The sequence below is a fragment of the Nasonia vitripennis genome, chromosome 1, assembly GCF_009193385.2.
Source record: "Nasonia vitripennis strain AsymCx chromosome 1, Nvit_psr_1.1, whole genome shotgun sequence".
In the NCBI taxonomy this organism is placed as follows: domain Eukaryota; kingdom Metazoa; phylum Arthropoda; class Insecta; order Hymenoptera; family Pteromalidae; genus Nasonia; species Nasonia vitripennis.
Window position 1 is genome coordinate 4257064 of NC_045757.1, and position 26384 is coordinate 4283447.

The following is a 26384-nucleotide window of genomic DNA, read 5'->3' on the forward strand; positions in this document are numbered from 1 at the left end:
TGGATCAGCTCCAGTCTCCGCCGCCAATTTTCTACATCTGCGCGAAATTGCCTCCATCTCGCGGTAGTAAAAGTTTTTCCGGGCCTGACTCCTCTCTCTTCTTCACTCACTATGTACCTTATACTACATCGCGTCGCTTGTTTTGCGGTCGTAGCTTCTTCAATAATTCATGCGGCGGCGAATTTTCGGCCGAGGCCAACGACTCTCTTCGTGTACACTCGAGAGATTTAACGGTGATGCATCGGCGAGTAATAAAAGGTACGCACGCCAGACTGCCCCTACCGTCTGTTTTGTTTATTATATATGTCTGGAAATAGCCTTTTTTCTCTTCCTCTTTTACCGTGATTTCGGACGATTCTCCGAAGATCGCCATCCAGCACACGAACTTCAAGCTCGACTTAACCTTGACAAAGGCCTGGTTACTCCAGAAAGACAGGCTATAATTTACTCTACGGTAAAACGCGAAAACTTCATTTTAAACGGTCGATTATGCTCTGGGCGCATTCGCAGCTAAACGCCGAAAAAAGCCAGCGAGGAAAAACTTTCACGCAACGCGTCGATATTATTATTATTATTATTGTTTGCGCTCACGAGCTCTACGTACATCACACACACACACACACACACACACACACACACACACACACACACATAAAAGCATAATACACAATTTGGCTCGGGACTGAGCGCGCGAAAACATCTCTCGGGAAGTAATTTAAAAGTCGTAAGAGAATCTTGCTCTGCTGAGAAGGAGAAAGAGGCCAAGAAAGTCTCCCCTAACGACTCCCCCCAGCGTTATTACGAGCGCAGCGGCTCGTCTTCCTTTTTCGCGCGAACCGGCCAATTAAAACGACTTGCCGACGTTTTCGACAAGCGCACGGTATTTTCGGGAAAAAACGATCGGAGAGAACGAGGTGAAATGGTAATCGAACGGAAACAGTGATCGTTACGTGAGACGATTGTTATTCGCGTGTTTTCGCGCAACGACTGCAGATAGATGGTGATTAAGGTAATCTGCTCGAAGCGTGTTTTCGCGCGACTGTGCGCAGTTCTAGTTGGCAGAGCTTGTTTTTGTCCGAAGCTTATAGGCGGCATGGAATTATCGCTTTTTTTGTGGAAGAAAGCGAACGTTCAATCGAATTGGACAAACAAAGCAGTAGCAAATTTTTTAAAATCCTTCGCTCCCTCCAATCTCGCCCATCGGAGCCAGCGCTAATCCAGCCAACACGTCCATCACTCGAGTCCCAGCAAAAAAACCCTTCGCGCCCATGCAACCACGTACCTCAGCTCGCGCAAGCTTCCAAAAGCTCCCGACGTTGAAAATACGTAGGTGTGTGTGTGCCTTGGAGCTTATCGCGGAAGGGTAAAAAAGCGAGGCACCCTCAGCCAAAGATTAACGGACAGTGCAGCGCGACTCTCTCAAAGGGCGGCGATGCATTTTGCGCGGATTGTGTCGAGTGTGCCAATTCGTCTTCCGTCAGACTCCCGAGCCTGTATTCAGCGCGCGCGAGAGAGAGATTATCGCGATTGGCTTAGCTCCAGCGCGCGAAAAAAGGCGCCCACAAGTTTAGTGCCACTGGAGGGTTTCCAAAAAATTCGGCAGCTGCGGAAGGAGCCGAAATTGAGTTATTTCGGTGTACGCATAGTCGAGCGCGTTTGCATGTAAAGGGAGAGCCGATTCTTTATTTTACGCTCGCGAGGGAGTCTGCGAGCGTACGCGCGCATTAACTTTTACGACTGGCTCTCTGATGACGTTAGGGACTTGCGGAATTGAGTATCATGGGATTGTTAGAACGGCCGGCGTTTTTCACACCGAGAATTCTATTTCTCGGCTCGCAGCGGATGCATTAGGAATTTACGATACACAGAGTTAAGCTCGAAATTGCCTTTTTGAATTTCCCGCGATAAACTCAAACGTTGAAATACGACGATTGAATAATGTTTTAATATATCTCCACGATGCGATGTATATAACAGCGCTAACTTTCATATCTCCCTTTCTGTTCCAGGTACGTATATATTATATACACACAAGCAGTCTCTCCGTGTTTCTCTTTTTCTCCAGCGGAGCCGCGCCACATCTTGCGGTGACGTATGATATAGATATATAAGAGCGGAGCTCTCGCCCTCTCCGCGAATAATCAGAAAAACGCGCTGAATTCTTTTTCCGCTACGTCAAGTGGGAAACAATTTTCGCAAGCGTGAAACTCGAGCTAGCTCCGATGAAATTCGAAAACTTCTTTCGAGGTTATGTCGACTGTACCAGCCCATCAACGCTGTGGTAATACTCTTGGTTATAAGAGAAAAAAGAACGGCCTTTAAAAAATACGGAAATGACGGATTACAGGGCATTAACTCGGCCGCTATAAATCTCGAGCCTTCATTACCCGCACCTATGTGCGCGCGTGCATGTGCGCGAGGCCTTTAATTAGCGTGCGAAGGCTGTAGCAGCAGCAGCAGCAGCAGCAGCAGCGGTACAGCCGTGACCAATCGAAAGCCTAGCGCTGCGCGCATTAAATCGAGATTTGGGCTTTGTGCTCGACCCCCGGTAATTGTGTGATAAAGGACTGACTCTATATGCCGGACTGACTTCTCTCTCGTCGACACACCGGGAGAGCAGTGCATCGAACGAGTGATCGGTACAGCTGCTCTCGATTCCACGCTCAATTCGGGGATGCATAAGTTTTGAGATTCGTCGGGTTATGATTGGAGTTATGGGTTAAACAATAATTGCTATTTTTTTTAATAACCTCCCGCAGCAATCATTCTTTATTTTTATGTCATCATTACGCCGTTTATCTTACATAATATTACACTTCGCAGCTCGACGTCCCAAGGCTACGTCTCCGCGCAAACCTCAAACCTTCGAAACCTTCGTCTCGCCCACACAAAAGAGAGCCTCGATTTAAACCCCCACACATAACAGCCTCCGAAGCTCTTCGGATCGCCGGCAATTACCCGCGATGTATATTCGCGAAAGATCGGCCTCTGATTTACGGCTCGCACGGGGGTCACCGCTGCACCGGCTGCTGCAGCCCACCAACGTCGAAAGAGAGAGAAAGTGCTGCAGCCGAAGAAGAAGAGGAAAAAAGCACACGGCTCTTGACTTTTTACGACGTTTTTACAGTCCACAGCCGCGGCCCGCAGTGCGAAATCCGCCCCGATTCGCTGCGCTCGATATTGTTTGTCCCTTTGTACGGGGAAGGGAATTGATTTCTTTTCGAGGCGCGGTCTCGCAGTGCGACGAAAATTTTTTGTGGAACGGCAAAGAGAAAACGTCGACGGAAACGAAAATAAGCCTGTATACAGGGCCGTCCTAATTGCTTCCGAGGGTCCTCGCGCTCGATTGTCTTCGGAAAATACAGTTCGGAGAGATACGTCCTCGCAGCTCGATTCCTGATTCTCATTTTCCCGGATTAGACGAGAGGCTTTGAGGCCGATTACTTTTCGGGCTTCCGATATTCCTTCTCCTTCTCGACGTATAGGTATACATCAACATGCATAAAAAAGAGAGTATCATCGGTCTAAAATACACCAAAACTGATGAAAAAAATATTCAAATTACACACACAGCCGGCCTGTTTTCCTCGTAAAAACAAAATCGTCTCCATACAGTGAAAAACCTAAAAATACAAATACACACACCTAAAGCTCAGGAAACTTCCTCCCTCCCTCGTGAAAAAAAACCGCTTCATTTCCCGTCCTCGGCGATGATCCTCCCGTCGGATTAGAGAAAGCCGACGACGAGAGGGTCGTATTTATACTACTCGCGTCTTCGACCCCTGCAAACGTCGCTCTCTCTCTCTCTCTCTCTCTCTCTCTCTCTCTCTCTCTCTCTCTCTCTCTCTCTCTCTCTCTCTCTCTCTCTCTGCTCTCGAGTATATAGAGACGCGCAGATAAACGAAGAGTCGTTGACTCGCCTCGGTATATGTTTGCCCATTGATACGAGTGTATATCGGCGGCGTGTACTCTTTGTTCTCTCGTTTCTCTCTCCCCACTGCAGTTGTTGCACACCAGGCTTTGTGAAGTGACTGCAGCGTTTTTGCTTTCGTTGCGAAATTCGAGATTTTATTGTGCGCTCTGTGGCTGTTTCCGGCGGTGAATAAAAAAAAAATGGTGAGAATTGGTATCTGCTTTGCTTGATCTATGAAAAAAAGGAGAGGATTATCGCTTGTCTATGGGATTCCTTGGAAAAAAAGGAGCTGCGGTGTTTCAAATTCTAATCGCGTGTCTCTCGTGTCTAGACGAGTGTCTATAATCGTACACAGTAGGTCGGCTATATGTTTTTTCTCTCTGTCTCTCGGCGCTTCTTCTTCCCGTTCCCTCTGCTCAATGTCAGTGTCGGCGTGTTATAAGTGTCGGCGTCTGCTGCCACTGCTTATCGCGCGTAATCCAAAACGCTCTGTCAGGAGAGAAAAATTAAAATTTGATCGAATTTTTAAGTTTGAACATTTGACAAAAAAGAAGAAATATCAATGTTGTTCTTAACATAAAAATAAATTTTCGCGTGAAAGCACTGCTAGATGGAGTGTTCGACTCAGTCACTATCCCACAAGCAGATTATCACATCTATACAAAAAAGCACTTAGTCAACGATCGCTCATAAGTATACCACGGAAATAAAGAAATCGCAGCTCGTAAAAAAATATAAAATAACGAGCAGCGCACGCGTCTCGCAGGAACTCTATTTCGGTGGCGCGTGGTAATGACAGCAGCTTCAGCTGCTGCCCGCAACCCCTTTTTGCCGATGCGTGTATATTTAAAACGCTTTAAACGCGTCTCGTCTCGCAGTCGTATATATAAGCTCGGCCGAAACTTATGTTATCTTCTCCGCGTGGCTGTGACTTTGAGTTCGGAGTCTAAAATTGGCTTTCAAGAGCGCCGCCTCGAGTCAACAGTATGATGTGTGGTGTACTGCTTGTACGTGAGCATATAGTATACCTACACGACTCGTCGTCGTATATTATAACCGACGGTGTGTCTCGGCGATTATCTTCCTGGTGCTTTCGGTCACGCGCGACGGGGTTGATATTGTTGTTTTGCTACGCGCGCGGCGCGCGTTCATTAGGCAAATTGTAGATTTCTTCGGCTTAATGCATGTAATAATCAATTAAGATAGCGAGTTAACGCGCTTGTATTTAGCGTAATCGCGAGGATTGATATGTAAACCGGCTCGATGGACTGCGAGTCACCTTTGCGAAACGAACATAACCTAAAAATAGCCTAAGCAAACCTGTTTTTTTTACTGGAGGCGAGACTCGACGATAAGAAGCCATAGAACGACTAGCTCTCGCTCTTGCTCTTGCAATCAAGGAAATAGCGTTTTTCCCTTCCGCTCGAAATTGGCCAATTGGCGCGTAAGAGCGAAGTTGAAACGCGAATTGAAACGGCGCGCTCGTAAAAGCAACTAAGGCAAACTAGCGCGTGGTCCGATTTCCTTAAGTGCGACGCGGTAAAGATACCCGATGTGTGTATAACAGCAGCGAAGTTCAAGAGTACGTATATTCCTGGCTGTACATCTGCTCCCGCGAGTTAATTGCCAAGTTAGCCGACCCCCCGAAAAAGCAGCGTCTATACATGCATAACCGTAATTCTAACCTAAAAGACAAACTTGCGCGGTAGGCGCGATGTCGTTGTGCATATAGTTGATGAGAAAAAATGCAGATTCTTCGTCGTCATCGGCGGGTAATGTCCAATCAGCTTCCAATTTACGAGGGGAGCCGTAGGCCGATGCCGAGATATAACTCAACGGTACACGCGCGCGAGAGCTAATCGAATTATACGCATAGAACCTCGCGACTGTGCGTACGTCGCCCTCTCGTACGTACATACATACAAGCGTGTGATATCGATCGAGGTCTATGCCCCAAACTTTACGGCCTCTACTCGTCTTTATCGAGATGTATTAGCTAGAGCCATTAGCGGATGCAAATTTTGAGGTTATGTTCTGCTTCCATCCGCGGAATACCGGAAAGTCGGCGTTTTCACTCTCTATTCAATCATCACCGGTAATTACCTCTCGCGCGCTCGGTTTCATTAAATTTCCAATACACAAGCTACTATCCCGTGTGGAAGCTATACACAGTACATCATATTCAGTGTCTCTCGGCGTGCCGGCCGGTAAATATCGATACGCAATCAACAGACAATTAGGAAACAATTTGTCGCGCGTCAAAAGAGTCGTTCCCCAGGGTCGTATAATATAGCCTGCAGTGTATTATAGTCTCCCCCAACGAGTGAATAATTATCGCGCAAAGGGCATGAAATCAGCTGGCTTTTGTAAAGCGAACCGCGCTCTCGATCACATATTTATAGGTTATGTACACGCACTCAGGCGCATACAATTATCCGCAGTTAAAATAATGCTATCTCCACGACTATCGACTAAACAAACGACAACAACTCTCGGCGCGAAAGTTCGCGCGAGCTGCATGCCGGGGATCGCGTGTCGCCACGAGGCGCATGCTAATTAAGCGCTGATTGCATCGCCACGTCGAGAGAGAGACAGAGACCATTAGCTCGATGGGCTTACGCGACGCAAGAGTGCACCCCGGGATTTTTGCTCCGCGGGGTTGCTTCCGCGCGATTGTCGGCGACGTTATATTCTGACTTGCGGAGCTTCTTCTAATTGTGGTGGGAGAGAAGTCGGTGTGGATGTCACCGCTGGTGTCGAGTATCCGAGAAACTCTTATGAATTTTTACAGATTTATCACACAGTCCAGTTTTCCAGTTTGGGCGCCAAATCCTAATTTCGAAAAACAATACCCTCCATCCTTCTCGATAGCACACTTAAGCGCGTGAATACCTCTCAGGTGTACTCGCGTGTCGCTGCACAGTTGACGCTAATTAGACACCAGGTATCCCCTCGTTTAACCCTCGCTCACACGCATTCCTGCATCGAGCAGTGCCGACGAGCACACTATCTCTCCGCCACCAGTAGAAGACACCGTGTCAACGAACGACTTCCGCGCTATCCTCTAATCCCCTGGAAATTCAATTCCCCCCAGCGACGACTTTCCTCAACAGCAGCTCCTTCTAGCCTAGAGTCAGATAGACGTCGACGCATACGCGGCTATAATGCTCGCGCGAAGCCAGCGCGCACACACCATGCAAATCGCGCGAGAGCATTGTCATGCAAATGGCCCTCGACGAGAGAGCGGCTGTGCCGGCCACCGAAATAACATTACACCCTGCAGCAAACGCTTACTACGTGTAGGTATACTGCCGGTTATTCGCCGCAAGAGAGAGAAACTGTATACTAGCCGCGAGTATATATACGACGTGAGGAATGTTCGCCGCAGATGTGTGTGCGTGTAGTGTTTGCCGGTTGAAGTGAGCGAGCGGGTATTGTTCGAGGATTGTTCGCACTGGAATTCCAGGTGGGCGACCTTTGATGCGACGGGGTGTGCATGGACTCGTCAGAGTCTGCTTTGATTAACTGAATTAATTTCTTTTTTCACTCTTTTGAAGCTTACATTTAATCGAATTTTACATCAAAGCAAATCGAAGCGATGTAGGATTCATCATACCAACGATACCGCAACCGCCGCACATCGATCACCAGAGAATCATAACTCGAATTCAACCCGCACACGCAACGTACACATCTCGCGCACCACATTTAAAACACACATAGCACGTCGAACAATGCTTCGCCCGAATTGATTTCCTCTCTCCGCAGAGAGATGCACAGCAGGCCGTGTAACCTGTTGTGTTATATGGTGGCGTGTGAGACTGGCGGCGTCGAAATTTCGCGTCTGTAACGGAAGGAAGCGAGCTCGCGCTAAATTTCCGGAGCACAAAAGTCGCTGAAGACCGGAAACGACGACCTCGGCTAGTTCACACAGTGGTGCGCTTGTGTATCCGGTCAGTTTCGAGAAGAATAAAACTACTGTCCGTCAAATTTCGTGACTGATTACAGGGGCAATCCTGGTTTTTAGGTTGTGGGAATTTCACGAACGGTTGACGTCCTTCGAGCGCGAAATAACAAAATTTAAGGTTACGTTCGAGTTGTTTAAATACTATCTAACTACTAGTCTAAAAGGATAAACGAAAACATTTATCGCCTATAAAAGTGTCTTCTAAATCAGAGGTATAGCTACACCACTGATACACGATAATAAATTTGACACTCACGTGACTATCACAAATCACCGGGTGCGATCTAACGATCGCATTCAATCAAAACACTCGAGCCGTCCCAATTCCAAAACAGGAATCAAGCCCATAGCTACGCGTTTTTCGAGGAAATACGAGCGAGGACAACCGAACCGCCCGGCGTGTGTGTGGATAACGGTGAAAACGACGAAATCGGAGAAAGGTCTTGACACACCCGCGTGTGTGCTATGCATAGGTGCTTTCTCTCACTTGTCATGCGTATGGAATAGCGCAAACTGCAGCGCGTGAAATTCCTCCTCGTGAAGCTTTTTTCTTTCTTCAACCCTGACGGTATGTCACACGAGATTTGTTTACGCGTTCTACGGATTCTTCGCGCCAGGCTTTACTCAGGGTGCACAGCAAAAAATAGACCTTTCTTCCGCTTTCATAATTATACCAGCCCATCAAGCCCAAAAAAGAAAGTTTCTCCACAGACCACAGCTATCTCCATTCCAAACCAGTAAAATTAACGCCGCTCCACAAAATGACCCAGATCTGGCGCAGGTCATCTACAGGCGGTCATCGTACGCTCGCCTAATGAATCCTAATCAGTCACACCTCTGAACGCAGGTGAACTAACACTCGCCGCTCTAGGCTGCACGTATACAAATCCAGTTCCATTTCCACACCGGAAGCGATCGCCGCCGCTGTGATCATTAGCGGCTCGCTTTGCATATCGCTGCACACGCATATGGAAGAGAAATAATCTCACGTCCCATACGCGTCCGACATCTGAAGACGGCCGAGACAGTGAGGCTATAGAAATCGGTTCGATGTGACTAACGGCTGAAATTAGCGGTATTGTACAGTTCTGACGATTGACGCGTCATTGATGAAGACGTCGAGGGATGAATGAATGAAGGAGCTTGATTATCCTTTGTTTTTGTGCACATAGCTGCGCGGACGTATGGCGATTCGTTGAGTGGCACGACTGTACGTAGGGGATTACGTCAGTTTTGACGTGACTCGCGGCTTACTTGGAAAGCGAGGACATTAAGAGTTTCATTACGCGGGAGAAAACTATTACGCGATTTATTATTAAGAGACCTCGGCTGACGACTGTAATCGATTTCAGGAAATTTATGCGCGCCGGTGCGCTATCGCCGTCGTTAAAAGTAATTTTTGTGACTCCATCTCGCCCCGGTAGTAAGCAGCTCAACAGCTGTCCGAATAATTAAAATATAGCTTCTCCCGGCGGAAAAATCATCTAAAGACCTCGTTACATAAATCACCCACTGAAGAGATAACGCCTCTCTCGCGAGCTTTATCGGGCCGAGAGAGCTCATTCCTCGATGAAAAATCACGAAACAGACGAATACCGTCCCTCTCAATTAAAGTCCTCTCTTTCTCGATATACGAGGAGAAATAAAGGAACAAAGCAGCAGCAGCGCTGGTGTGTATATCCCCGCGGCAATTAGATAGAATCGCGTCGTCCCTCCGTGAATTAATTACGTCGAGGCGGTAGCCGAGAGCCCCGCGATAAGAGACTCGCTTTTGGGTCCTCGACCCCGAGAGTGTGGGCAAACAGGACCCGGTCCAGCAGCCCACGTATGTATGGTATATGTGTTGCCCATTGTGCTCGAGGCACTTGCAGCGAGTTTGACTTCGTTGGCTGAGTGTGTGTAGGAACCGGAGACACGATGAATGGAGAAAGGGCGTGTGTGTGGAGTGAGCCGAAGTTCTCTTATACGGTTTGTTTTTATTGTGGCTGTGTTCGGCTTACTATAGGCTGATTTTACGAAAAGCTTCGTGATGATGACGGAGAGTCCTATGCTTCTTCGGGGTCTACAAACGTACGAAGCATCCATTCACCGAGGCGTTCCATCAAAAGGAAAAGTGTCTCTGAATGGAGTAATTTCCTCGAACGATCGCTCGCTCATTAAGCAAATTAAAAGCCCGTTTCACAATCTCGCCCGCATAAGTATACATAATACTTTCTTTGCTTCACGCTTCAACGAAGCTCTCCGTCCATATATATATATATATATATATAACATCCTCGATCGCAATCGTCGGAGCAGCAAAGGAACTGCTTCTACATAGTATATACTGTACACTGGCACGCGACACCGGACGCGATTCGCATCTTGCACTTAGCTCATAATACATTACGCGTTCGTACACCCACACACGAGTGGGAGAGAGAGCGGAAGTCGGGCCGCTTTATGATGTGTGCAACGTCGCTGCTCAGACTGCGCCAAGCTTATCCCATTAATGAAGCGACGCGGATTCATTCGGAGATGCATCGCTTGGACGATGAATGGATCGCTGCGCGCGGTGTAGAGACTTTTTTTGTGGGAGGAGAGAGAGAGAGAGAGAGAGAGAGAGAGAGATTTATTTTCGCGGGTGTGGAGTAGTGCGCTGTTGCAGAGTTATTCGCGGATGGTCAGCAGTGGGATTTCGCGTTTTAGAGGCAGATATGATTCATTGCCAATTTCGGCTGGAAGTTGGATTTATAAGCTCTTTTTAGGAGGGCTTTTCTGCACGTAATGCTTCATTGTCGGCGGCGTTTGAAGCTGCACTGATTAATGGATTGATAGTGAGGTTTGATTGGAGATTGAGTGGAATTATATGTATATTTATCAATTAATTCAACCTATATCAACGATGTACGAATAATAAAGTAAAACACCACCATAAACCCCCAAAACCGAAACGCACCAGACACACTCTTCATCTCCGGCACTACAACCATCAGGCATTGTGAATTATGAAAGTCGGATATGAACTCGTCCGGTACACACACACTCACACATGCATATCGCATAAAGCGCGCCGACCACAGTGAGAGAGCCCAGCCGCACCCGCGGCTGTCAAAACGTCTAGTCAGAAGCTGAGGAGGGATCTCCGATCGCGTCTTCTCACGCAACGGGAGAAAGCACAAACACACCGTACGTTTTCCCTCCATCCATATGTACGTGTATAGCTATATGCAGTTAGGCTACTTGTTATACGCACACACGAGAGAGAGAAAAAGAAACATGAATGGCCGAGTATTATCGAGCATCGCAATCGCGAACATAGAGAGAGAGAGAGAGAGAGAGAAAGGATGTTTTATTCATTCGGCGAATCGTAACGACGCTTGTATATATACAGACTTTTTCGAGCTGGTGGGGTATTGGTATCGAGGAGGTGGGCGGAGGTGTATCTCATGCATGCGCGCATGATTATACACTAATGTAAATGCGATGTTCAACCGATGAAATTTCGCAGTAGTGTATGAATAAACAAACCGTAAATTTTTTACGAGTCAATCGATATAATCGTCACGACTAATTGCACTTCGTTATACATCTCAAGACCGCTAACTCAATTCCGCAATTTATCGCGCGCACACACGCAGCAGCGTAGCGTTGCGATTACTCGGCGCATTTTCAAGTCTCCGGAAACGTGACCGGTTTGTATAAATAACGTCGAGTCGCGCGTGTTTGTGTATATCTCGCGAAAAGTCCTCCCTCGCGACGTCGGAGAGTATATCGCGAAACCAAGGCGGCGAGAGATATCCGTCAGTCATTTTATCCCAGCAGTCTGTGTCTGTCTGTCTCGTTTCATCCGCCCCGCACACACGTTCTTTATTTTTCGAATTCCCCGCCTCTCCTTTATTTATTCATCGAGTTGCCGTAGATCTCGCTTTGAAAATTCAAACATTTGTTATTTACGCATTTTAACGACGTACTACGCTAAAATTTTAACAAAGTGTTGTAACAGCCAACGTTCATAAATATCCTCGCTCGAATTACATTTACACTCTGATCTTCTCCTCTTTGCAACACACTCCGTATAAATATTTTAAAATTCGCTTCCCGCGCGCTTGAAAATATGCGCACCGCACCGCAAATCTCTGAATTATTTATGACCGTACGCAGGCTAGCGCTGTCGAAAAAAAAATATCGTCGCCTGAAAAATTCGCAGATGACTGACTGCGTTTAGCCGCGAAAATACGATCGCCACGTGACGCCTCGCAATAGACTGTTAATCCGGTGCATAACCGTAAAGCCGAGAGAGTCGTAAACACGTACGTCTCTCTCTCCCTCTCTCTCTCTCTCTCTCTCTCTCTCTCTCTCTCTCTCTCTCTCCCACGAGCTTTCGAAACGAGTACATAACCATGCACTTCCGTCTTCGTTTCGGGATTGCGGGTTAATTGCTTTAATTTGGGGGAGCAAGTCAGTCTGCAATTTTCGCGCGCAGCGCCTTGATGGCGTTGAGAAACTGGTGAGAGGATTAAGTTTGTTATATACGTTGAGAGACTCGCGAAATTCATGAATTACTGGGGGTAATTAGTAGAGTACACTGAAAGCTGGTGAGAAAAAAACAATTTAAAAGTTGACTTTTCCAACTTTTTTAAATCCGAACATTCCTGGACGCGATAAAGATCAGCGAATCTCCCTCTCGCGATCTAGTTGGCCAGCGCAGCGCGTCAGATTCCGAATTCTCCGCTCTCATATCGCGATGTCGCCGTGAATTTACGAGCTTGCGACTAGCGAGATCTACCGACGAGATAACACACGGAGACTCTCGCGGCTATGGCTACGCGTATAAAGAGTCGAGAGATAGGTATTAAAGGACCGATACGGCGAGAGCGTGACCGCGCGAAAAAGGGATGCACAGGAATGTCGCTAGATTTATATGTGGCTGTTGATTAAGTTCGGCTTTGACAGGACAATTAATTTCGTTTTCTCGTAATCTCAACGAGAGACGAGTTGTCAAATGTCAAACTCGACCTGTAAAACTCACTTCCGCGTGCCTGATGCAGCCGTCGTATCTTGGCTACTCCTTGCGCACATACGCGTATACAGCGTACAGCGTTCATATGTTGTATACGAGATGAAATAAGCTCCTGCTGCTGCGTGAGTTCATTGATATTAACTGACACTCGACGACGCGTCGAGACACAGAGCGAGTCCCTCAGTGCGCCTTCATTCAAGAGACGTCCGACTTTCTGGCTCCCGCTTTGCGTGTCCGTCTGTCACTGGGCTCTTTTTATTCGTTCCGCTATGTGTACTGTGACGCATCGTGTATACGGTTAATGCTACTGCGCTTTCTTGTTTTCTCGTTTTTGCTATGTCTTTGCTGTGGATTTAAATTCTACGACTTTATTTCTCAGGCCGCCGTCATTTTGATTGATAAGGATCTCAGGGTCGGATAATTTTTATCAATACGCCACGACAAAGTCAAATGAGCAGTCACCATCAGCCCTTTTCATTTCACACTCGCTCGAGGGGACATGCAGCCAATTGAACATTCGTGTGATGCCGAGTCAGCACACAGAAGCTTCGTCTGACTAACAAACTCTCCACCCGCAGACGTCGTTCTCTCTCTTCGCTCAATTAACCCAGGCGACGGCACTTTGACCCGGGACTGACGCACTCGATTATAGACACAGAAACCTCCAGCTTTTCCAGCCGGCTAATACACGAAGACTAGGCCAGCTAGATTAGAAGAATGCTTTCTTCGGCCTGTATAGGTCATTCCTCTCTCGAGGTTGACGTACTCGCCCGTGTTGCATCTGTGTCTTTTTGCGATATGCCGCGCGACGCGTGTGTGTATACATACCTGGCTGGTTGCCCGAAGCTCTGGGGAAAAACTCGACTACGGGCGACTGCTTTTTATTGTCGCCGAAGCTATAGCTACTGTATATGACGTCGAGCGCGAGACTAGTTCCTCTCTCGTTATTATATTTGCAAAGGAGAATTAATTCCATGCGACGACGTGTCCCGCGCGTAACCCATCATCATCAACAACGACTTTTCATCCCTGTAAAACAGCTCATAGTACGCCGCACCAGATGACGCGTACTCATATGTATCTCTACCTCCGCTATTTTATCCGACGAAGATCAGCCGTAACAGTACATCCATCCGCGGTACAATTTGTCACTTCCTGCGGCGCGCGCAGCGTGTTTGCGCGCGTTCCTCTTCCTCGTAAAATTTCGCACAACCGAACGCAGGAGAGAGATAGGAATCGATGCATAATCGTATTTTCGTCGAGATCGGAGACGCGATGTCGAAGCGCGCAGGTACGTATATCGTAACTTACCGACGCGACGACAAAGCGAGCAGGTCAGCATTATACGCGGCGAATCATTAGTCGTTTCTTATCTTAACGGGCGATCCGATGCTCACGAGAGTCACTTTTATGGAGGAAGGTATACACACACGCGCGGCAGTGAAGCATCAAAAGATACCGCGATGACTTTTTCTCGCTCTTATGTACGCGGAGGAATCTTAGTGGGCGATGCGCCGCTAGATGGCGCAGGATTTTTCGAAACTCGCTATAAAATTGTTTTGAACGCGAAATTTTGAAATATAAGAGCAACTAATTCAATAACTTCGTGCAGCAGTGATGATGAAAAATTCCGAAAAGGAAAAACTATGTCGTCACCCGAGCGATAAGAGAGCCTCGGGGCGGAGCGGTACTCGATCACGGCAAAACTCGCGCAAGCGAGTGACCGTCGCGACGTGTTTTATCGGAGCGCCGCAGTGGCATCGATCTTTATACTCGTCCCGGCCGATAGATAGCCATCGCTTTTCCCGAAGCATGTCATGCCATTGTTTCGGGCACGTGTATACTTATACGGATAAAGGAACAGCGTGAATAGAGCGCTTTTTTAGGTTATGTTTGCTTTTTTTAACGCTTTCTATTCGGAGCCAGCGTTGATGAGTTTATGTTGCGTAAGACGTGTATACACACACACACAGGCGTGATGAGTCTTGATCGGACCTCCCGTCGACTTTTCGGCTATTCACCGTCAAGAATTGCCTTTTAACCTATACACACTGACTCCTCGGAGCTACAATGAGTGCGTTACATCCGTAACTAAATTACCGATGATTTCGTCCATGTCATTCCCTGCGCACAGTCGATCTCGAAACCCCAACCCTATAATAGAGTCCGGCTAACCGCTAAGTGAGTCCCGGAAATCTCTCTTAAATAATCAGAAATGATTTGCACTTTTTTTTCTCTCCTCGACTGTCCGCTGCGAGAACACGATTCCCGCTTACAAAATATGCGCATATAACCGAGTCTCCTTCTCCTCCTCGTCGTCGTAAAACTTCGAATTTACCCGAGTGAAACGTAAATACCGAAGATTTTCAAACAAAAAGGATCTCCGCTATAAAAATTTCACTGCGCATTTTTACTCGATTCTCCGAGAGATTTTATAACGCGCATTTTAAGACGCGCACTGCAGCAGCTCGAGAGACGATGTCGTTGACTCTCCTGTACACGCGCACAACGAAAATGAAATAAAGACGTCCGTTAGAAAACCAGTTTGACGAGAGAGAGAGAGAGAGAGAGAGAGAGAGAGAGAGAGAGAGAGAGAGAGAGAGAGAGAGAGAGAGCGAGAGAGAGAGAGAGAGAGAGAGGCTCGAGTGCACAATGCGACTATATAAGCAATGCACGAGCTCGCGCGAATGTTAGAACAATCGCTCGGTAACCTAACCTCAAAAATTCGCACTTACGTAAACGTTACGCTGTTGACACGATGTCTTCCATATATGTATGAAGAACTTTTTGAGCTAGAGAGAGACTCGAAACGCAGAGGTGAACGCGAATTATTTACGGAAACAACGCCACCTGCAGCGATTTGACGCGAGCGAGCGACGTAAATTACGCATGAATTATTCAGACACAACCTCTCCGCACTACGCAGTTGGCGAGAGAGAGAGAGAGAGAGAGAGAGAGAGAGAGAGAGAGAGAGAGGTGGCAAGGAGTTACACGAGAGGGAGGAAATAATAAATAACGCGCGGAAGGAACGAGGGTGAAGAGAGAACGATAATGAGACGCGAAAATTGAGAGATGCTTCGCTGGATTTTTCTATTATCAGAGCGTTGCGTAATGTTTGTTTTCGACGGAAGCTAGTAATTTTCATACTAAAATACCACTGTTTTCTGTAACGCATATTCGTATGTAACTAAATTCGTCCGCTGTTGTTTCTTACGTAACGATCGAATCGCGTCACACACTCCGAGTTACGTCGAATCAGGGCGTCAAGCACGAGTGAACAAAAATATTTAATAAAGCCCGGCTCCTGGTTTTGCCGTATAAGAAATAGCCCATCTCGCAAAGGAAAAAATGGAAATTGCGCAAAGGGGGAGAAGATGGAACTTGATTCTGCGCTAGTATGCAAATTTCATGTGCTCCCGCATATGGGGGGGCCGATCGATTATTATGCGCGTGTGTGTACCGCACCTGCGCGTGATTTTTTAGGTCGTTTCCGGGAATAGCGCGCGAATTATAGAGTATCAAGAAAAAAGGAGTCTCGTGAAATTACGAGAGTTTCGGGTTATACTGCGGCGTGTATGTGTGTTTATTGGGGATTTTAGTTTTTTTTTTACGAGTGTGCTCTTAAAGGTCGTTTTTTTCCTTGCGTAACGTGAACGTGTTTTTTTTTCGAAATGCGTATAATGAAGTCATATTTTTTACGACAGTTTTAAAATCATCGTGTATAAGAAATATTTTCAATCCACTCCGTCGATGTAAAGCTTATCCGAACAAGATCCACCGACAGTCGAACGAAAAAAGAAGATACCTTTATCCCAACCTCGATCTTTGAAAGCCAGTACGTGCAATGATCGAAAAGCGTGTAATATAAGCCGAGCTGCGGAGAGAAAGAGAGATAACGCGTCAAACCGTTCGCTCATCGAACGTCAATTAAGCTCGCGACGGTGGCGAATTACGAAGCCGATGCTAATTCGCGTCGACGAGGAGGCTTTTATCTCCAATTACTCTGCAACTAGAGCTAATGACCGAATGCTCTTCCTACTGCCGCGTCCTGCCGCCTTTGTGCATTGTTCGCTCGATTATCGCTCGTTTCGCGGCACTGGATACGTGCCACACTTTTTTATTTGCTTTATACGAGTCTGTACAATCTGTATCCGCGTTTTCTCTGTTTGAATTATGTATGTATTGCCTTTGGTTCTGATTTTAATTGTTTCTTTCTCTTGTCTGTTGCAGGTACGTATCTGATCGAGTGGATTTGATTGAGTCTCGAGCGCTTCGCAGGGTAACGTAACGCATGAAAAAACGCGCAGAGAAAAAAATCTCGAGGATGACGACTCGATTTTTGTTTGCTCCTTGTCCTCGAACACAGGAAAGAACATGATTATCACGCTGTCGTCATATGCATAACAATCACGTGTTCGCCTCGAATTACCATTTTAATCAGTATTATGGTGTAGGAACGATAGCTTTCATATCGTGATTACCGTTTACTTTAAAATTCACGCGGGAAATTCAAAAACGTAAACGAACGGAATTCGTTTTACACCTCTAAAAATAGACCTATAGCAAAGTGTTGAAAAAAGTTTAAATTAAATTAAACACGGCAGCACAAATCCACACACGCCAAACGAATTCATCCACGGCGATCCAGTTCTGGCGTCGATCGGGGCGGCTAATGAGATTCGATTTCCCGGCGATCGGTCGCGACCGTTAGAGAACTCAGAAAGCGAAGCGCCTGCCTACCTATTTGGATCGTTGGCTCGAACACTAATCAGATAAGCGCTTGCCCGCGAGGCAATCGGATACGTTTTATAGGTAGAATATACGTGTACACACACCTATGCGGCGGAATGAGAGACGGCAGCAGCGGACCGCGACGATGACGTTCGCGTGCGTGAGGTGCGCGAACCGTTTGTGTGTTTACGCGTGCTCGCGATGATTGGTTTGAGAGTTTAGTGCTCGTTTATGTAGCTGTGAGGAAAATGTCTATGTTTTTACCTAAAAAAACACTTTCGTTAGATACCCTGATTGGCCGTTTATTTTCGCACATTCGAATTCCTAACCTCAAAAGGCACCGAATAAAGTGTAATAATTCGTCTTACTCTAAGTGAAAAATTTTTTAAACTCCCGGATCACGACGCGATCGGGGCGCCAGTATCATCCGGGCTCTCTTCCGGTCGATCGCGTCTTGTCGAGCGCGGGGTTTAATATATATCCATACACAGCGAGCATGCACATCTCTCTCGATCCGATATACATACATAGCGAGAGAATCGCATTGTCTCTCCTCTCTCGTGCGCCGCGTGTATACGAGCGCCTCTAGGATCATAAAGGCGACATACAATCGGAGGTCAATGCACAGCCAAGCAGCTCTGCAGGGTCGCATTGTGTATGTGTTAGATAGGTACCGGCGCGCAGTGTACAGTCTAGTAGATTCGATGTGGTCGCCTCTAGGAAGGGCGAGAAAGACGTGTCCGCGTATATAGCGATCGTCTTTGTTATACGAAACGGATGTATAAATCGAGACGGAATGTGTGTAGGACATCGTCGCGAGCCGAGGCTTTGAAAATTTGCGACGCCGGCGTTCTAAAGATCGGCATATAAATATACCGACTTCAAGTAAACGTGTAAATCTTGAATCAAATTTTTATTCCTCCGACCGTTCGTCGCTAACATAAACCAATCCCTGAATTCAGTCTCGCGAGCGAGTTAAGTCAACCGATTCCCCATACCGATTTTTCACTCGACCGCGAAAGTAACCACTCAATCAGCTCTTATACGGTCTAAATCCGCGCGCACGAATTCCTCGAACGTCGGCGTTAAAACACTCGAGTTTTCTCTCTCCATCGTCGATCGACCAAACCCTTCCAACAGTGTAAACATCATATCCATACGTCAGCTCTTCATTCGCGCGCTTTGCTCACTCTCTGCGTGACTCAGTCCTGCTCCCCCGGCTTCCCCACATTATTCACACGCGCCACATATTCATGCGTGTATATCCACACCTAATCCACGAGTCGAATTCCACGGCCACGACGCCTCGTAAAAAGCTGTTTACGCAAAATAAAGTTCGTATACGCTACGACGTAAAAACCGCCGCGAGATCGGTTCTATACATATAGAAATTCACGCGTCGTAGCTTTACGATTTCCCAGAAATTCATGGGGTGACAACGCGCCATAGGTATTCCCCCTTCTGGGCGTCCGAAAATTAAAGGCTTTTCAGTGAAAAGTGTATAAGCGAAGCCAGATGGCCATCATATAGGCTTTTGTGTGGAGAGAGATGACGATCGGCTTTATACCATCGCGTGGCGTGATGACAGAAAAATGCGGTGAGAGAGTATACAGCTGATGGAAAGTCGCTTATTCGATGGGGTGAGAAAATTGGCCGATAATGAATTTCCCGAGGGAAGATCCGTTTCTATCTCTCACGAGGCTGTCAACGTTATATACGATAATCCTTTTGTTTTTGTTTACTCGATTATAAGCGCAGCGAAAATATAATCCCTTTTCCAAGAATCGGCACGTCTCGCATGCTCGCGCTCGGAAAACCTGCGTAACTGGAAAGGCTTCCCTCTACACGCTCGAAAATCAGTCGAGCGGAATCGCAATCGAGAAAATCCTCTCCTCCTCCTCCCGCTGGAGAAAACACTTAGCGGCAGCTGTGTGCGATAATAACGAAAGTGTATCTGTGTGTATGTGTGTGTGTACTTGTAATAGGAAGCACTTACCTTATACGTCGCTCTCTCTCGCGTGTGTGTGCCACCTACGACGACGTCCGGCGTGAATCTTGATAAGCTGCCGCCGCTGCTCCCGGTAATAAACTAAACCCTCTCGTCTGAGACGAGACGCCTTGATGAATTCTGCACGAGGAGAGAGAGAGAGAGAGAGAGAGAGAGAGAGAGAGAGATTTCGGCTAAAGTCGTAAAAAAACTCGTCGTCGGACTAACCTCAAAACCGCGCGACGTTATAAAAAGTGCGTCCTCTCTCGATGGCGTCTCTTTTCATTCTTGAAGAAATCACTCGCGGAAAAGTCTCGAGAAACAACGGCACCGCCGAATTCACTGCGCGAGTAGTGCACCGACCGCAATTACCCAAGTTAAAAGTCGCGGCGGTGACTAACGAGCTCGCTAAGCCCGAGGGTTCGTTTACGACTTTCGGTCACCCGCCGCGTCTGGTCGTCTGGTGTGTATAGGTATATAAACGCGTCGGGACTCGTGTGCGAGGGAACGCGCGCCAAAAGTGTCCGCCTGTGTGTGGCTGGGGTGAGGTTAGGAATGCAGTTACGCTGGATGTGAAGGTACGTTCAAAAATCGAGGTGACGAAAAGTTTGAGTATTTTTATACCCACTGCGAGGGAATATAGAAGCAGTGTGTATACGTGAGTAAAAGAGTTCGTTGTTTGCATTGTTTCTCGGCGCAGTAGACTCGTGTGCGTGGGGGGGGGGGGGGGTGGGATGCGGAGGGAAGAGAAAAACAAACGCGAGGAAGTTCTCGAGTACCTTATATGGTTAGTTTGGCTCTCTTTTTGTATAGAGTTCGCGTTGATGTAGTTTATAACGAAAGTCGGGTGTCTTTAGTGTCACGGCTAATCACGGCGTAAACCAGTACACGCAGTAATGGAGACAGCTGCCCGACGCGCGAGAGGAAAACTGCCCGCGATGCTCTCGGCGCGCTTCCGAATCAAAGTCGACTTTGATTAGGCTCTGCTCTCTCGAATCATCCTGACTAGTGAGAAAGACGCGCGACGCTGATTACCGTATAAGTTCACAATCCTCTCGGTACAGTTAGGGTATAAAATACATTTTTTTGCAATCAACCATTCACAAACCATAAAAATGATTCTCATCCGCGCACCGGTTGCTTTTCTCTTTCATTAGTGCCACAAAAATCTCTGGTAATCTCTCTCGTATAGTGTCTTGTCCTTGGCTCGGTCCGCGGCCTTGACTCTCGCGCACCGCGGCGACCGTCTGTAAAAAGGCTCTGCAACACAGAGCGCGCTTGCACCGGCCATATAACGACCGACTCGCTGCTGCGCGCGTAGGCAGTGTTGCACCCTTTTCCTAGCCTCTCTGTCTCTCTCCGAACAGGTATTGTGTTATAAGTATACGGAGTTATATAGTGGCTGTAAAAAGAGCCTCTGCGGTACCTGGAATGCGTATAACCTATTAACCCTCGCGCTAGGGAGCGCGCACGCTATCTCGCGGCGAGATGACTCGGGAGTATATGTATGGGTTTATTGTTCGAAGAGAAGTCGATGAGCCGGAGAGATCGTATCCGGGGATGGCTCGTTATTTGATTTTCGAGTGATACAGTCTCTCTTCGCCGAAGTGCCGTATCGATGCGATTGATCGAATTTTCGAGGTTAGGTTCGGCCGTATACATGTATAAGAAAAAGTAATCACGAAACGTTAAAAATGTACGCGGACGTTGGCTAAAATATTTACAGCAATTTTCGTCGTACGAAACAAAGGATAGCACTGCGCATAAATGAAACCTTCAATAATTCACAGCCTCGCCCCGCGCGTTCATCCTCGATTCGTTTATACGGTGTATAGCGAGCGAACGTGGAAGGGGCGTTCGTTTTTTGCCCTCCCGTAGCAGCGCGTCGGATCGGGCGAGAAAAGGGACATTACGCCGGAACGCATCAGCGGAATTGCGGAAGAGATATCGCGAGGGTGTGCGGACACACGCAACAGTATACGAGAGAACAACCGCGTCGTCGGTGGCAGGAACCCGAATAATGACGATTTACGACTAGTCGAATCCACCCCGCACTGGAGAAGACCCTCCGACTCCGCGATCATCGCCGGGATTACTTTATACACGCGTCGCGACCCCTCGGAGGATCGAAAAAGCGCGGGAAATTTAATTAAACCGAGCGGCGAATATATGCAAATCTACCCGCGCCGTGCGGCTAATCAGCCTAACCCACGAAAATTTCACCGGAAATCAACGGCATAACGAGCGACACGGGAAAAGAGAAACTCCGAGCCGGAACGCAATAAATGCAGAGAAGAAAGGGTCGTAAAGCCACTCGGCAGATTAAGCGAAGAAAGCAGCTCTCGGCGAATGAAAGAAAGGACGTATAATACAAGGGGGGGGGGCAGAAAAACAAGAGAAGCAGTGTAATGGAGACGAAGAAGATACGAGGACGGCCCGCGCGCGAAAAAACGCAATCGGAGAGCAAATCGAGAGACGGGTGACGACACTGCGATATAACGAAATAAAAAGCGCACACAACGAGCCGCCATTGTGTGTATAGTGCCATGTGCGCAGCTGAAAATCCATTGTCGTCGTCGAAGTTGACCCGCGCGAGCGGATATAATAATGGAACCCGTGGGTCCCGGATAATTAAAACGGTAATTGATGTAAACAACGAGAGCTCGTTATTTCGTGCGGGGGATCGATTTTTTCTCTCGCTTCCGTTTAACGGAAAATTGGAGATTCGAGGGAATTAACGCGATTGCTTTTCGACGAGGATTCGAACTCAGCGTTAATTGATTAACCATGCTGCGTAAGGGAAATTTTTATTGTTTATCATTAAACGCCCTCTTTCTCTCTGTTCACAGCGGAATCGGACATCTGTACGTTCGCCCAGCGCACGCTGCACTTCCACGTGGGCAACGAGCCGGAGCGATGCCTCTTCACCTTGGACACGAGGCCGAAGGCGCTGCGCCAGTTGTACGAAGCCGCGGCGGCGGTCGCGGTTCGCAGCCTCGACTCGCTCAGGAGGGATAGGGACGCGACGACCAGCTCCCTCGAGATGTTCATGTGCACACCGATACTCGGCAAGAGGAGGCAGCGCGAGCAGAGCCTCGACATCGAGTCGCGAGTCGTAAGTTTACTTTTTTATCACATAACCTTAAAAAATTTTGAGGTTAGGTTTAACGAATTCGAACGATCATCGACGTGACTTCGAAGCAACGAAGAGAGAAACAAAAGGAAGATGCGTCTTCTCGGAACTCGATTTTATTACACGACGCGCACTCGCATTCAGCGCAATTTCCGAGAAGCCCCGAGAGTATCAATCATAACATCGCCGGCGAATTAACATTCCATACGGAGCATCATCTCTCTTATGCGCTTCGCTTCTGCACTGCAGAAAGCGAAATTCTCTGCCGATAATTTATGCAGAGCCAGCGCGCGAAAACGTACGTCTTTCTTTCTTATACGAGTGCCCAGTGGGGATCTCTCAATTTGAGAGAGGAAGCTGTGGCGTGATCCCCTGGGATTTCGAGAGCGTCCTAATCCAGCGCCAAGGCTGCCGAGACACGTGCGGAAACAGGTGCGGCATGTTGCGTTTAAGCTTCTTCTTCTTCTTCTTCGGCTCTTTGTTTTATTATTTACCTCGCGGCTTTCTTCCTTCTGTTCGTTACACTCGGCTTGGGTGCACAGCGAGGGAGAGATTGCTCGCGGGAGTTGAAAATTTATTTTCTATGTAGAGTATAGCGAGATAAACAAATAGGCTTTTTTGTCTAAAATAAGCTTCTGCTCTGGGAGCATCGTTATCGATTGAGTTACAATCGATCCGCGATTATAAAGTGTCCCTCGGCTGCATTAACGGAAGAAAGTTATATTGTGCACACGGTATGCGGCCAAAGTCGATACCGATACCGTGAAATATGCGTATACGCGTATAAATACGTAACGTACGACTCCAGCGCAGTGCATACGTTCGTAAAATATATGCATACATGCATGTACTTATATTTGAGCGGCTTAAATTACGCGGAGAGATTAAGCGAGAGGGACTCGTTAGGGTATTATCGAGAGCCCGAATACTTTTTTCCGACGGATAGGAAAGCGTAAGTGTATACGTTCGAGCGGTAGGTGGATATAAAACGTCGATTATTCACTCTTTTGTCGGCGGTATAATTCGTCGTGCGATTACGAGAAAAGTTTATGGCTGTTTTTATCGAGATGTATAACGCGCATACGCTTATAAATTCGAAAGTATTATATAATAAGCTGCCGACGATATAACAGTGTACAACAATCGGTAGCGCGTATCTTGAGCAAATTAACCGGTGGCAAATTCAAACTCGGCATCAGCGGGATATGTACGTCGTAATTCGATTAGACTACGCTTCTCGCGTCGGACGAGACCGAAAGCGAAAAGCGCGCGCCTCTCTCTCTCTCTCTCTCTCTCTCTCTCTCTCTCTGTGATTGCGCGCCGCCGGCGGCGGTCTTCGCCTTTGATTCGAGACTCGGAAGGCGAATGCACTATAACTTTGCGCGCTGCACCGACGATCACTTCTCTCTCGTCTGATGATAATTTTCGCCAGAGAGAGAGAAGCGCTTCAGGGTCGACGGGGAGAAGATATTCGAGTGCGCACGCTTTTGCTCTACACCCAATTTAACGTCGGACTTAAGTTTGAAAAACGAGTTTGTTAGACTTGAAGATGATTATATTTAGTATACGTGGAAAAAGAGACTGACCCAGATAAACGGAACGCCGGCGTTTTTTCCAGCTTGTTGATAAACAAAGGTGAGTCAGAGTCGCGTGTGCGCAGCATCTCTGGGAGAGGCGCGAGGGAAAAATCTGGCAACGCTGGAATTCCACCCACTCGGGCCCCGCCGTGAGCGCAGTTCTCTCTCTCTCTCGCTCGCTCTCTGTGAAGCAGCGCCGCGGTGGGCCCCTCGGGTTGGCTAGAGAAAGAGTGGGGGCAGACGCCGCGCAAGATTGTAACGGGTGGTCTCAAAAGATCGGATTCTGGGGACTGTGGATGGGTCAGTTTGTTTTACTGGTTATGGAACATTTTTTACGTTGTCTCGATAGAATCTATACGAAAAATTTGAATTTCCCGCCGAAAATTTCAACCCACTCAGCGGATCCGACATTCCCATCAATATTCAAGATACACAGATCGGATCGAAGAAGGACAAGAAAAAAGGATAAGAACGACCAAATCCACTTAAAATAATCGCAATAACAGCTCTCTCGCACACCCGCATTCCAAGGCTGCAAATCCTCCGGTTATTATATCACACACGCACGCTCGCGTCGTCGTCACCGTCATTACCGTCATCGACGACCAGAGCGATTCCCAAGACTAATTTCCCTGCGCGCAGATTCCTCACAGCGGCCGATTATAATTCCGCGCCGCGGCTCTCTGAAAACTGGTTCTCTTATGTATATACGTATACCTCCACTCGGCTGGCACTCGTAACCCTTTTTTTCAGTCGTGCGAAAATTTTTCAATGCCGCGCGCGCGCGCGCGCGCGCAAGGGTCGTCGGTTCCAGGGATACTCGTAAAGCGGGCTCGGATCGTTTCGTGGAGTTTCTTCGAACGGAAGGTTGAAGAGATCGAGTGCTTGGAAAAGTTTATAGCATACGCGGTGAAAGTGCTCTCGAATTGTATGCGTGATTTTTGAGACGTTCCATTGAAGAATCCGTTACGGCAAAAAAAAAAAAAAAAAAATGAGGAAGGAATTCAAAATGCTGCACCAGGCCAAATCTCGTAACATTCCGGATTTTGCGCAACCCTTTATTAACCCAAGCCGCGCCATGCATCTCCCGGCCAGACTCGCGGTTCTCCCCGGAGCGAAAACAACGTAGGTATACCTTCGCACACACACACACATACACTTCTCTCCTTCTCGGATCCTTCTTCAGGCTCCATTAGAGCCGCAGCTCGACGGCAGGTATACACGGGGAAGGAAGGAAGGAGCCGAAGATAAAGGCGGCCTCTCTCTCTCTCTCTCTCTCCTTCGATGTCATTCCTTGAACGTCCGTTTCTCTCTCTTTCGCTTTGGCTACTCCGGCTTGTGTGCTTATTTTCTTCGAAGATACGGACGTAACCTGTAGCCGCGCAACCTGCCGCCGCCACCCTGGCGCGCCGCGGCCTTGTCCGCGCTACTCTTGGCTCTCTCTTTCTTTCTCTCTTTCAGACTCTCGGGATACCGGGTGGTCCCAGAGTAATGCGAGGTTTGGGACTTATACTGCAGTTGTTTCGAGGCTTTGAAGAGATTTTTTTGAGATTCCAGGATTGATAACGTTTTTCCAATAGGTAGCTTGAAGACCACTATTTCAAGAGCAAAAAAAGCTTTTCCCACGCCAAAAACCTCTTCTAGCATAAGTCTGCGCTATAATCGTCAGTCAATAATCACACTCGAGGCAATCCCCACAACAAGCGATTAATTTTATCTCCCGGACTAACAGATCCATAATGAAAACAATGCTCCCGAGTCACTCGATAAATGCGAGCCGCTGTTCGACTGCTCGCAGTAAATTTCTTATATAATGGGGGAAGAGGGAGGGGGACCTTTCGCGTGATTTTAAATCCATTTAAATGTCCCGCTAAATAATGGCGCCTTTATACATTCGACTGTAATTTACGCGCTCGCGCGGGAGCCGCTTTTAATCGGGCACACGCGCGCACCCGGTACAACTCGCGCTGTTTACGACTTCCGTTCGATATATGCCGTCGGGCATAAAGCGCTTATGAAAAAAGGTGCCAATTATAAATCATCGTATAGACTCGATAAAGGCGGGAAATTCGAA

General features: G+C 47.6%; 1 protein-coding gene across 2 annotated transcripts in view; it reads left to right on the plus strand.

The window, feature by feature from the left end:
* Positions 1 to 26384, plus strand: part of LOC100117012 — a 73156-nt gene that overhangs the window by 28338 nt on the left and 18434 nt on the right. The window contains exons 1-2 of one of the 2 annotated variants that reach the window (XM_031921886.1): positions 22021 to 22239; positions 22450 to 22715. In XM_031921886.1, coding sequence (XP_031777746.1) covers positions 22644 to 22715 — 72 coding nt within the window. In that variant the 5' untranslated portion in view covers positions 22021 to 22239; positions 22450 to 22643. Of the gene's footprint in view, positions 1 to 22020; positions 22240 to 22449; positions 22716 to 26384 lie in introns of those variants that run through there. The other variant, XM_008214673.3, reaches the window with a different exon arrangement.